This window comes from Notechis scutatus, chromosome 1, assembly GCF_049901735.1.
Source record: "Notechis scutatus isolate UNSWTSFEM ecotype Mainland chromosome 1, rNotScu1.2, whole genome shotgun sequence".
NCBI classification, from domain to species: Eukaryota; Metazoa; Chordata; class Lepidosauria; order Squamata; family Elapidae; genus Notechis; species Notechis scutatus.
In genome coordinates, this window is record NC_142009.1 from 290111136 (window position 1) to 290125373 (window position 14238).

The 14238-nt window shown below is 36.0% G+C and overlaps 1 protein-coding gene across 1 annotated transcript in view; it reads right to left on the reverse strand.

Annotated features, from left to right (window-relative positions):
* Nucleotides 1–6701: 6701 nt before the first annotated feature.
* The window catches only part of SEC23A (SEC23 homolog A, COPII component), a 40286-nt gene continuing 32749 nt past the window's right edge, over nucleotides 6702–14238 (reverse strand). Inside the window, exons 15-20 of the mRNA XM_026664474.2 lie at nucleotides 13224–13301; nucleotides 12304–12465; nucleotides 11314–11400; nucleotides 9646–9801; nucleotides 8938–9003; nucleotides 6702–7676 (exon numbers count right to left, since the gene is read on the reverse strand). Of these exons, the coding sequence (XP_026520259.1) occupies nucleotides 7587–7676; nucleotides 8938–9003; nucleotides 9646–9801; nucleotides 11314–11400; nucleotides 12304–12465; nucleotides 13224–13301 (639 nt within the window). The 3' untranslated portion in view covers nucleotides 6702–7586. The remainder of the gene's footprint in view (nucleotides 7677–8937; nucleotides 9004–9645; nucleotides 9802–11313; nucleotides 11401–12303; nucleotides 12466–13223; nucleotides 13302–14238) is intronic.

Sequence of the window (14238 nt, forward strand, 5' to 3'; positions counted from 1 at the left end):
AGCAAATTAACATGCAACATTTATTGTTGAAAATGAACAATATGGAAACAGAATAATAAAATAAAACAAAATCCAATTCACACATTATATTTTTTAATTCAAGCAACAGTTTACAAAATGGTTACTAAGTATTCAAGATTCCAAAAACTCTTCATCAGACAAGATGATTAAAAGTCCAGAAAAAAAGATCTACAATATCCATTTTGTGGTCCAAGAGGCTACCAGGAATGAAATGCAATTCAAAAGAATTTTTTTTCTTTTTATTGAATATTGCTAGAATGTATATATATTTCTAAAATGCATATCAGAGATTTGTAGAAAGACAGTAAGACATTAAAGTTGAGCTTTATTTCAACTTCATTCCTAGTAATCTACAGAATGATTACATAAAGTTTATATTTTATTTTTGTTTTATTAAATAAAATTTGATAATTTTCTCTTTAATAAGCTTTCCATCAACTTACCTAGAATGAATAAACAAAGTAACCCGATATTTCCTGAATCTCTCCTGAATATTAAGTTTGTGGTATATAAGCTACCAATGGTCTAATGAAAAAAAACCTAATCACAGTTATGTTGCATATTTTGCTACAAAATAAGTAATGAATAAATTCCATTCAAATGAATAGTGTTTGAGCATTATTTTTGTTTTATATTTTTTATTTTTGTTTTCTATTTTTTATTATGAATTACATTTGCAAACTTTTATTTCTTTATTTCTTCTTTATTTTGTTTCTATGAAGTCCCTTCCTGAAAATATCAACTTCCTTCTTGATTGTGTGTTTCTTTGTTTGGGTATCTCTATATACCCACTCAAATGGCTGCAGAATATTTCATCTAAAATATCAACATTAAACACAGGTCCTATCTACTACCACTTAACCTCCCAGGAAAATTAACCCAGCCAATTGCAGTATAAAAAGTGCAGCAAAACAAACTGAAATAACTGTCTGGTCTGGTCACCACTGGATTTTGTGTCAAATGCCCACTTAAAAAGATGCCTTCAGTTTTCAAAATGTCAGGAGCCAAAAACCATCCACAGTTCATTGGGCAGTGCATTTTACAGTAATGGGGCAACTGGTGAGAAGGCCCAATGCCTGATCTTCCCACCTGTCATGAGGAAGATCCTTAAGCAGACCTTTCCTACATGATCTTACTGAATGTACAGAATTATTTTGAATCAAGCAGTTTCTAATGCAACATCCCATAGGGGACTTTATAGGCAATGATGAGCACTTTGAATTTGACCTGAAAGTATCTTGAGTAGTGTATCGGTAGCAAGATCAATGCTATAATCTATCATTTACTGCCAAATCTGGCTGCTGAACTCTGCATCTGAGTTATCTTCAAAGCAGTTGAGATCTACAAAGAATATATTACATTTTAGAGATAGGAATCTGCATGACCAAAAAGAAGAGATAGGAATTTTGCAGACCAAAAAGAAACATTCCATCTCTTTGTGGTTTCTTTACTCTTCTTTAATTGTCCTTGAAATCATTTTTAAATCTACAGTCCAAATATCTTCCTGTTTCCTGTATCTGTTATCTTACCGTTAATATTAACTTCCGCAAAAATAATTTGCACCTGCTTTAAAAAAAATAATTTGCACCTGCTTTTTTTACTTGATCCATGTAAGTAGCCAAGTAGAATCAGAAGTATATTTACGCATTACAACACAGGGTGTGGCTGCTGTTGTGCATGAATTTCTGATGGTCACTAGGGGCCCTGCCCCAGACATCACCAAATATGAGATCCGCAACACATTAATGATAACCAGCTGTACATCTGTGCCCCTTGCTGGGCAAGTGATGTTGCTGTAGTGCTGGTGAAGTACCTTACCTGGAGTTGGTAAGGATCTGATGAGAACTCAGTTCCAGCTCAACCTGACAAAATGGAGTCTTCTGGATCTCTGATCTCTCCCCAGCCCACATGACATGTCATCTTTGATTCTGGATGGGATGGCACTCCCCCTGCCTGAGGGGGTCCTTGTAGACTCACAGGTCTGACTTGTGTAGCAATTGATCACTGTGGCTAGAGAAACTTTTGCACTAATTGTAACTTCATCCACAGATTATACTAAGCTACAATTGATGTATTGCAGGGGTGTCAAACTCGGCGTGGGGGCCGGATCCAGCAGGCAGGGTGCTTAGATCTGGCCCCTGGGGATTCCCTGGAAACAGTGCCCGCAGTGCCTCTGATAGCGAAAACAGAGCACGAGCAGCCCACCCGAGCTCGGTTTTCGTGTACTGAGGGCTGCAGGAGACTGTTGCAGCTGAAAACGGAGATTGGGAGCCTGTTTTCGCTGGCAGAGCACTCGGACCGCCACAGACGGCCCCAACATGAGAGACATCAAGCTGGCCATGCCCACCCTGGCCACCGAGGTCAAACACAACCCTGATGCGACCCTCGATGATATTGAGTTTGACACCCCTGATGTATTGGGTTAAGTATGTGGAATGTAAATAATGGTATACATTGTTATGTGAACCTAGTGTTTGTGGATTATTCAGTAAGCATGGTAAATAAACTGAGTTGTCAAATGATATAAGGTATACCAAAAAATTGGCTGTTGCTCGCTAATTCTTCCTGAATTAATGGGACAAAAAACTTAAATTTAAAAAACCCTTCTAAAAAACTGTCCTAGAATAGGAAGCAAAGAATCAGAATAAATGCATAGTGCAGTTGTGTAAAACATCCAAAAGAAATCCCTTGAAAAAACATGTTAATGTGGGGAAAGTATTCCTCCTCAAAATATAAAAAAAGCAGGGGCATGTTTTAGAAATCCTGGGAAGTTTTCAGAAGTCCCCAGTACTTTGTACTCTCTAGGTCTGTTACCCAATAAAACTTCTGGTAGGGCCACAAAATAAAGCACCTTTCAAATGTTTTGCACAACCCTAATAAACAGAAGGGATGTAAGCACTAGAACAACAACCCACAATTATGCACTTCATTTTGATTGGTCTTAATTTATTAGGACTCAAGGGAAGGAGTTTATCAAACTTTATTTAAATAATTTATTCACTGCCTCAATCACTGAAGAAACTCTAGGCAGCATAAAGCAATACAACTGTATTAAAATCCACACGCACAAAAATCCAGTTGGAAGGAGATAATGAACATCTGAAGTGGGAGAAACCAAAAAATGATATAGCACACAATTATCAACATTTAAATCACAAAATCCTGCTTCAGAACTAGGGTAAAAAGCCTGATTTTCAAGGGACCAAAGGACAACTGAGTTTGAACCATGCAGACTTCAGGAGACAGGAGCAACCATGTCTCTGGGGAATCGTAAAATGGCACTGCTTTGGCCATGGGACCTGGGAGTATGCTGACCCTGTGGGATCTTACCAGATGAGCAGAAACAAATAGAAAAAGATAGTCTCTTAGGTACGTACAGCCCAAGCTATGAAGGGCTTTATAAATAACAATCAACATCTTGAATTACCTCTAAAAGCCTATTAGTAACCAGTGCAGCTTGTAAAATAGAGATGTAGCAAAATGACACATTCCCGTTATTCATTGTACTGTTTCATTTTAGACCAGCTGTAGCTCCCAGATGATCATCAAGAATACATTAGTTCAAACAAAAGATGATTAAGGCATAAACGGACTTCCCAATCCAGAAGCTATAGTTGGAGCATCAAACATCACTGAGCAAAGGTCAGCTGCCATTTGATTACTAAGCAAGAGCAGAAAGTCCAGAACACCAAAATTATATACAAATTCTGCCCGAGATAGTAGAATCCCATCAATAATTATCTTTAGAAAATCCCTGGAAACAGAAGCTTATTAAATCCACAGACACTCAGTCTGAGTCCAAGTCTGTTCCTCCCCATCCAACGTCTACAAACCTCCAGGCACCAGGACAGAACATAGTTTCGTCAATCATGGATATACAGTTGCACATCCTTTGCTTATGGATAATACCTGACCCAGAATGCTAAATATTTCCAAGATGGGCTCTAAAGCAGTGGTCCCCAACCTTTTTTGTACCAGGGACCAGTTTCAAGCAGAAACACTTTTTCAAGGACCGGGGGGGGGGGGAGATTCTATTTTCCATTCCCAAAACTTTATGTTTACCCTACAACTAGCATTAAAGACACCTGACTGCAGTCTCTCTAGTTCTAGGTCTTGCCCAGCTGTGTAGCTACAAAATTTCATGCAAATATTTCTCTTATCTCTGTTTGGTGAAAACAGGAATTGAATGAGCATTTAGTCAGTGTGTTTTCCCTAAGAAGCTCCTGTAGTCCTTGTTTAGGGATCATTCAGAGCTACGATGGACCTCTAACATCCAGCCCAGGAAGAAACTGCTTCAAAGAAGCCGGGGGGTGGCTTTTCTTGTCGCCGCACCTCCTCCGAGCGCCGTTCACCCCCCCGCCCGCCCGCGTTCAATCCAGTGCTCCGTTTTGCCTGCCTGCCTGCCTGCCTTGGTTTCTGGTTGTTTGGGAGCAGCTTCGGCTGAGAATAACTATTCGCCTCTTTTATCAGCCGAAGCTTCTCCGAATCAACCAGAAACGAAGGCAGGCAGGCAGGCAGAACGGAACACTGGATTGAACCGCGCGTGGGCGGGCAGGGTGGGGGTGAACGGGCGCTTCGGAGGAGCTGCGGCGACAGGAAAAGCCACACCCCTCCGGCTTCTTTGAAGCAGTTTCTTCCTGGGCTGGTGGAGGAGCAAGAGAGCGACTGAGAGAGGAACGAGGCGGGAGGAAACCGAAGCCGCTGAGCCAGAGAGCAGGACAGGCTTTGGTTGCTTCCTCCCTCCCCTTCTTTCATTTGTGTCCTTGATCCCTGATCCCAGCAGCATTCACCGAAGGCGAAGAAAGCCGCCATTTTTTTTCTTTTTCTTTGCGGCCCGGTACAGAGTGCTCCACGGACCGGTACCGGTCCGCGGCCCGGTGGTTGGGAACCCCTGCTCTAAAGGACTCTGCACAGCATTAGGGTCGCTGCCGGTCGTGCACAGGAATTCAACTTGCTACCACCCAAGATCAGCACACCACAGCCTCTTCTGTAAACACTCTCAGTCCAGCTGTGAAGATTCACCATATCAATTAACAGAAGCCTTGCTAGTTAGGAGGTGGCTCCAAATTATTTAGAGTGGCTAAAATTGAAAGGGATAGTAAAGTACTGGAAAAGCGTGTGTGTAACATGAGAAGCGAGCACTGAAATAGCAGATACTGTACATTAAAAGGGAAACAAAATTAACACATTGGCTATATATGCAAATAACTTGGCACCAAAAGTTATTTCAAATATGCATTATTCAACAAACCAGAATTACCCTTCAATATCAGCAAAATGATTCTGATTTTAGCAAGCTTGCTATCAAACACTGTTACCACTAATGGCATCTCAAAGATCCTAACCTATGAAACACAAATTTGCATGCATGTTCAAAGTATTTTCTGTTCATCTAATAGATTTTTGCCTAAGTTTGGTGGATGAACTGTTTACTATACATGTCTATCAATTAGCAAGAGGTGTGTTGGGGATAGAAAACCAAAAATAGGAGCATTCTGGATTCAGACACAAGCCATAGTTAAAATGTGCCAATGTTCATAACCCAACTGCAAAAGTGTAGACTGTTTCCATAAAATAGATGGAATTTGTTCAAGCAAACTATCTAAAAAACAAAACTTACTTTAAGCTATGTGAAAACCAAACTAAAAAAAAGTAATATCACATCCTAGACTGGCATAAAGTGGTCAAGAAATCATCGTAGACAAATCAGTAAAAACATGTCTCCTTTTTTTGATATGGATTCACAGAAGTTGTTACTAAGATCCATGCATCAGAGGTGGTATTCAGCAGGTTCTGACCAGTTCTGGAGAACCGGTAGTGGAAATTTTGAGTAGTTCAGAGAACCAGCAGTAACCTTCCCCCAGGAGTGGGGTGGGAATGGAGATTTTACAGTATCCTTTCCCTGTCACGCCCACCAAGCCACACCCACCAAGCCGTGCCTACAGAACCGGTAGTAAAAAAAAATTGAATCCCACCACTGCCATGCATTCATGCTCAAGTTCTTACGGGCTTCACATAGATGGCATTTTAGGAAAAAGGAATGCTCAACCAGACAGATCTTTTTGGCTGACTTACCAAGACTCTTTCTACCCTCATTGAAGACTTGGCAATACATTAATTTGGGTATTGATATTCACTTACTAACTTCAATTTATAAAAATGAAGCACAGCTTACTTCATCCATTTGAAATATTTTAATCTGCTTTTCAACAGGGTAAAAAGCACAGCTTGGATCTGCACCTTTACATTGGGGGAGGGGGATTCATAGGTACTCGTCTCAAATAACAGTAAAGCATAGCTTGGACCTGCACCTTTACATTGGGGGAGGAGGGAGACCTCATAGGTACTCGTCTCAAATAAGAGTTCTGATAAGGACCAGCTAAAATGAGAAACCATCAAGCAAAGTTATTCTTTCCCAGTCAAGCTACAAATGCCCTCTTTCTTTCTGCTAGAGTCAAAATGAAGGATGCTTAAATCAAGGTTGCAAAGGATATTGTTTCTTGAAATGTACTGTCAAACTCCTCCTTAGACTCAATTTATATTCTTTTTGGGACCAAGGAGCTCATACATTATAATATATATAAAACGCAAGGCCACAGGATATGTCTTGATATCTATATTTAAGAATACTTTTGTACCTTTATCAAATATTGAGTATAGAAATAGCTTCAAGAAGACAATTTGTATTCAAACAGAAAAACTTTATTAAAGATATGTACATGTGTGTAAATATAGATTTTCTCAAAAAACAAAGCTAAATATTATCTGATTTGTAATCATCATGGCATGTAGTGTATAATACTGTTTTGAAAAGAATTGCTACCTGTATAATTTAATAGCAAAACAGAAAGAGAACATAGCACAAGACCACACAATTTTATACTATTATATAACAAAAAAAGTATATTTGGGAAACAGAGAACGTTTTTTTTATTTCTAGTATAATTTTTGTATTCTCCTGCAAAGACATTTGCAACAGGCACAGGATATTAATTTGCCTTTCTCGAACTCATTCAATTTTATAGAATTTGAATAATTGTAGCAAGATTGACACTAGAAGACTATCAAAATATAAGCTTTGGATAACAACTGGATAACAATTCTTTTTCAATCTCTGTATGCTTGTTCATATAGAAACAATTTATGTATCAAACAATGAAAAACAAAACTATTAAAACATCCATGTATAGCTAAACAGAGAAAATAAATATTTTCAGATATCACCAAGTTGGATTTGTAGTACTTTATCAATTTCTTCTGCTAGTGAAAAGGAATAAGCATGATTATGCCATATTTTTGCAGTGCAAACCAGAATGGTGCTTTCCACCATTAGAATGTTTTTTTAAAAGCTAGTTATCAATGGACTTTTCTCAATATTCCTATTTCATTTACTTCTCAAAATTATGTTTGTTCTTAGGCCTTTGATAATAAACATTCTCTCTTGAAAATTACATTGTTGTAAGATGTAGTTAGGCAGCTTGGGCATTCCATTTTATAATTACATACAAAGAATAATAAAGTGAAAATGTTTCAACTTGTCAGCATGTCTGAAATTCCACATTTTTTCAAGCAGCACTTGATACAGCTAGTTTCTTCAAATGATCCATGAAGACTTGCAGACTGACATCATCCGTAAGAATTGGTGCTCCAGATTCCTATTACAGAATGGAAGATTTTAGCAGCCTTATCTGTCAGGGTGCCTGCCTTGTGATACAGCCTCTCCCCAGAGATACAGACAATCCTGGCCTTGTTGGCCTTCAGAAAAGCAGTGCATTTCTGGCTTTGCCCCAGGCAGTGAAGCTAGGATGTTGACAGAGCTGGCATGGGATGGATGGATGTAAGTTTTACTGGGACCTTGACTGGTTCATTGTTTTAAACTGTGGTTTTTAATGTAATGTGTTATTTTGTTCACCACTCATTTTTCTTTTGATAGATGGGCAGCTATATACATTTTCTAATAAATAATAAAGACTTATAAATTTATAATAAAGACACATAAATTTATTACAAGGAAGCAAAAGAAGCTGTGAAAAATCAGTCTCTCCAGTTGGGTTGCCTATGTGCAACTACTCTTCCTTCAGACACGTGGCACTGTCAGGAATGCTGCCCCTTCTGGTCATTTTTTTTATAGATTTAAAACTATTGTGAGGTGAACATAGTGCATAAACAAACACTGATTTACAGCAACATCCTTCTTTCTAAGAATGCATCCTAGCCTCAGGGTTCTGTTCCTTTAAACTTAAAGCAGTTGAATGAATGGAATCTTTTGTGTTCTGTGATACAGACATCTGCTGTTGGAATGTCTGGTCTCATGCTTTACACCTTATATTTAGTTTCCCCATTAAAATAACTGTCTCAAAATGTAATAATTTTGCCTTTTCCAAAATATGTGTAAGAATAGAAAACTATTTAAAAACAGATGCTGTGTATCTTGGATTCAGACCTCACATTTGCTTTGCGGTTTAGTTCATGAGCACATTTTTCTTTCATTTAATGAATTTGCCTTCTAAAAAGAGTCATTTTTGACTGTCTGTATCTACTAGAATAGTTATCTATAATGCAATAAAACTATTAATGTATTTTTAGTACATATACACAGTATAAATATAATCCATATAGTTTTATCAAAGTCTTTAAATGATAGAATCAAAATCAGATTTTAAAAAAATTACACTTTTAAGAACTTTGAAGATTTGCCTTACTTAAAAAGTCTCAAAGAAAATTTTCTATCAAAAATGTTTGTCTAATTCTAGAAAAAACTAATACAATTATTTTCTTAATTTAATAAGTAGTTAATTTACCACTCCATCTTAGTACCTACCTTTAGTCCTTAATTTGAAGATGCTCAAAAATGTTAATACAGAAAATAATATTTTAATTACTCTATACAGGTTGCTTAATCATGCTAAAGCTTACCTGTCCCCAAGCATACATATTATTATGTGTTTGAGATGGATTTACTTTAGAAAGTAGAAAACGGGCCTTGAAAGAAACAAAGAAAAAGATTATTTTATTAAATAACAGTTAAAATGGTTTCAATCACAGCATGTACACCATTCCTATAACAAGGGCAATTCTCATAGCATTTGCATGAGACTTTGTGATAATCTGTGAGTCTTTATGATACATTGTGCCCTCATCTATGTTTCCTTATGCATCACAAGAACAAGATCAATGCATACTAGTTTTAATAGTTTTCTCTCTATTATGTATATAAATATACTACTCTTAAGTACTTAATGTATATCAAAAGAACCACACACCCTCAAATACTGATGTTCTTCTTTAACAACCAAAAAAAAAAAACCATCCTTAAGCAACAATGTGCTAGTTCAATACATTAGAGGTTTCACATCATTCCAATACTGCACTGGAGAAAGCATGACAGAAATTAAAGTATTTACAGGGTATTCTATAAGTGGTTCTCAACTGGGAATAAAGCCACTGTTCGTATGTTTTGATTATATGAAAGACTGCCTCTCCCAAGCCCAACACACAGGATAATACATATTCAATCATGCTCCCTTTAATTATATGAAATAAAGCTTACCAAAGAACTCTACCAAAACAATCTGCTTTTTATTTAACAGACAATTCCCCCAGGTAGAAATCAAAGTAACTTACTTGACTACCTCCATGTTCAGTATCAATATACCGTGGCATTGGAAATCTTGAATGAAGAATTTCCTGTGCATCATCAGTTGGGGCTTGAAGCAAATGACGAAAGTTTTCATATTCTGGCATATCCTGATAGCCTGATTTGCGCCACTGAGCTATAGTCTAGACAGCAATTCAACATTTATTGTTTAGTGAAAATTTAATATAAATCAGTTTTAATAGTAAGATTGCTAGATCAAGGTAAATCAATTAATATTATTACTTTTGCCATTATTATTATTCAATTATTCATATGCTGCCTCAATTACTAGGCAATTCTAAGGAGACTTGGATTAAATAGGATTAAACAAGTAAATGACAACAGGTCAAATACAAACACTGAAAGAGTACCTGAAGGATAATACTACAATGGACTATTGATTAATTTTAATACTGCAATCGTTTTTTATTAAGAGCAATTCAACAATTATGTCATTTCATTAAATCCTTAAAAACAAAAAAAAAACAATACATTCATATTTTCAAGAAATGTGGTTATGAGTATTTAATATTCATGTATCTAAAATATACTTATATCATAAATTGCCTACCTAGTTCCATGTATGCCATGTGATAATTCAAATTGATCAAAACTTTTAAAAAATGTATAACTTATTGGTAGTAGTAGATTTTTATTGACTATACTAGATAACACTTTTTTATCAGTTGTCAAAATCTCTTTTTAATATTTTATTAAATTTAAAAATGAATAAAAATTTATATTAACAGTAAACAAGTTAAAAAAAGAATCATAAATGTGCAAAGAAAGGAAAAAGTAATTGTTAGAAATATAAGTCACCTAACAGCTATTTGGGTTGAAAATATATAAACCAGAATAGACATTTTAATACTGTATCTTTAAGAGAATCCTAAAAGTGTAATTGGGTGTGGTTTCTCAAACGGCCATAAGATGGAGCCAGAAACCTGGGTTGTTTAGTCTTAGTCTCAGAAGAAGTCTCAGTGAGTCTTTTTTCCTTCTGTTGGAGAGCATTGCCATTTTTCCTAATTGACTGCTATTCTTGGATTTGATGTAAGTCTGATACTGAACTGTTTTTGACACTGGACTTTGTTATTGGATTATCCCTGGACTAAAAACTGACTGATTTTACCTGTGAATGACTTTGGACTGTGTTTGAACTTTGCTTAAACCTTTCTGGAAGTAAAAACCTACATTTTCTGTACAGTGTATCTGTGTGCTGTGTGTGTATTATTCAAACACTACTTTCAATACGTCTCCCTGTATGTGCTCATTCTCCTAGCAGGGAATTACCTCAACAGTAATGAAAAAAAAAAAGAATCTCGTATGTAACCATTTATAGGACATGTAACGATACTATATTGTACAGTATATGTATCAACCTGTCCCATCCATACTGGGCAAAGAAAAAGATAACAGAAGTTAATATATAGCAGGGAAAAGAAAGGAAAAAAACAATGATGATGAGAAAGAAGGTGTTCGTGCCCACTTCTGGCTCTGAATCTGCCCAATGCTGATTTCAGAGCTCCTTTCCCCCCCAGATTAAATGGTAAGTTTCCTCAGAGACTGAGTACCATTTCAAAAATAGCAAAATTAGTGTTGGCTGTAGTTTCTACTCAAAGACTTTTCTGAAGAAAACAAAAATTATTTCCTCTTACCTCTCCATGATAAATAAGAATTTGGAAAAAGGTGTCCATGAGAAGTATGCGATCGGGCAGAATACTGCTGCTGTCTAAAAGAACAGGCTAATATAAAGAGGAAACATGTTTCATTAAATATACTCGAAACCATCAAAAAAAGTTTAAAGACAGTTTTGTGCCAATTAGTTAGGAAATAAAGTAATATTTAAAATGTATTCTTATTTTGTTTAATTATAGCTTAAGCAAGCATCTTATAAGCATGTTTCAATAACAATAACAACAAAGTATATGATTCCATGTTTTGGGATCCCGATATCTTGATTCAGTAGGCAATACTTTTTACAGTAACATTAACCCTCACACATTCTGTTTAGCATTAAATAATTATACAGGTTTCTATACCTCTCATGTATATAAACACACATATAAAAGACCTTTATTTAAAAAATAATAATAACTGTGATTTAAATGTGTATGGAAAAAACAGTGAACTCTCATCCTGTAGCTTATTTATTTATTGTATTACATTTAAATGCCATTCCACTACAAAGAAACTACAACCAAGTTTTTGCCAATCAATACTACCTGGTGGAAAAAACAGAGCAGTATGCTCCTCTATGCATTTTGGGAACAGCATCCAAAAGCAATTCCAGGCCAGAGCAAGTATTAATAGCCACCTGATGGCATTTAGCACATGATTAAAAATCAATGTTCAATAAAGAATTTTTCCACTTTTGTGTTGCACAAAATTAAATTTTGGAAGAGGAAAATAGGAATTTACAAATCTCTATTCCAAACAAAAAGAATTCCATTTTCAATTGTTGTCAATCAATGTTGAATCTACCATTTTGTGACAAATTAAGACACATTCAATTGTTTTGATGCTAAACTTATTTTATCTGCTTAACGTATATTTCAATCTGAGCCCTTGTAGCAAAATAGTATACGCATAAAAAAATAGGATGAAGCAAAAACTATTCTCTTGGTTTTTCCCCCTATGTGCTATACCTCTGGTGGTCCATTAAAAGAGTAGGCATAAAGAATTGGTTGAATCATTATAAGTGACTGAGTCAGATCTTGACGCATGAAGTGATGGCGATAATAAGAACTTTCATCAGGACTGTTATTGAAAACTTGCAAGAAAGGAGATCTTCTTAAATGGAACATAAACTGCAAAAGAAAACAAGTCCAACATAAGTCTATTATAGCAAACGTTTAAACTCACTGTGCCTCAACTTCAGATCAGTACACTAACGTTATCTGAATGAGAAAAGTTTTTGATTCCCCTCTTGAAACAGCTAAGTATAGATTAATGCATATAATAGTGTCTTAGTATATAGATCTTATAATCAAACTTTTAAATATGATGAATCTTTTAGTTCATGATGAAATCAAGCAGTATTCACAAATAACACACAATCAATTTAATCTTGAAAAGTAGCAAGTAATATCCTTTAGGAGGAAAAAAAAACAGCTTTGCTTTTCTAGTCTGATTGGTAAGTCTCTGATTTCTATTATAACTGCAACCTCTCTGCAGAGGTTTAGATCCCATTACCCCCACTCCAAAAACAGTCCAATGGAGCTCACACACAAAACAAGCAGCATTCAGTTTTACTGAAATGTCTCAGAGTTCTAATCTACTGTTTTGCACCTTTTCAAGCAGCCTTTTCTAGAACTGCTCATGGTTGCCTCTATCAATTTTTTTCTAAATCCTTGTCTTTCTCATCTCTAACATTTTTACAAAGGACTGGAGACAGGCACTCCCACTTCCATTAACTGAGTTGCTTGCCTCAAAATCTCCCAGATGCAGATCACAATAATTTTCCACTGTATCTATTGTATTTCATTCCTAATTTGTCATAAGATGCACTACTTGGCACTAACAACATGTTTTTGTCAGACTTTAATCATGCTTTATTCTTACTTACCTGTGGGTAAAGGGAGAAAGTTTCTGAAAATCTGAAGGAATTTGGGTCATCCTTATGATATTCTCCAAATTTCTGGCACTGCGAGATTAAAAACAAAATCAATGAGTTCAGTATGGGATTTGAATATTGTTATATTATAAAATAATATGTACTATATCTTTTTCTAAAAGTCTGCAAACTAGATTTCAGAAAAGTATTAAGGCTTGAGTCATTCTGTATCTATAAATATTACATCAACTTTAAAAGTCAAGAATCTCTCTATATAATAGTTTCTCTATTTTGTATACTACTTTTTTGGTCTCAATTCACAACTATGATTTCCAGACAATAAAGTGTTACTCGAATAATACAGCAAATGATAAAAACCATGACAACTTAGAGAGAAACTCTGTTAATATAAAAAACTATACAAGTAGCAATCACCTTCAAATAAATATTTTATTTCTTATATTAACACTTTATTATACAAAATATATCAGATTAAAAACTAACTGTCAATTTTCCTAATATTTTTCATCACCCAGTGAGCAGGATTTTCAGGTTTTTATTGTTCCCAACTATGGTTTTAGTATTTTTAAAACATTGGGTTTGCATCAGACCTAGCAGTTCTAAAAGAAATTAGAACTGTTCAGTTCTAAAACAAATTAAAAAGCACAGCTTTAGGAAAGAGTGTCGCAGATGGCAATCAGCAGGGGTGGGATTCTACTGGTTCTGTCGGGCTCTGTAGAACCGGTAACTCTGAAGAGCAGCAGACATAGAACCGGTTCTATGTCTGCTGATGTTTTGGCCCACCCGCCTACCCGGGTTCTTACCTGACCTTTATTTCCTGCTTTTTCAACTTCAGATGCTGTGCAAGGCACAGCTGAGATTGAAAAAGCAGGAAAAGGGTGCTTTTTCAAACGCTGCTTCTCTGCACTCAGCGCTGCTCAGCTGTCCAGGCAGCAAGCTGATGATGATTTACAGGCGCACACGCAGCATGCAGGGAAGCACATCGTAAATCACCAAACCTCGTAAA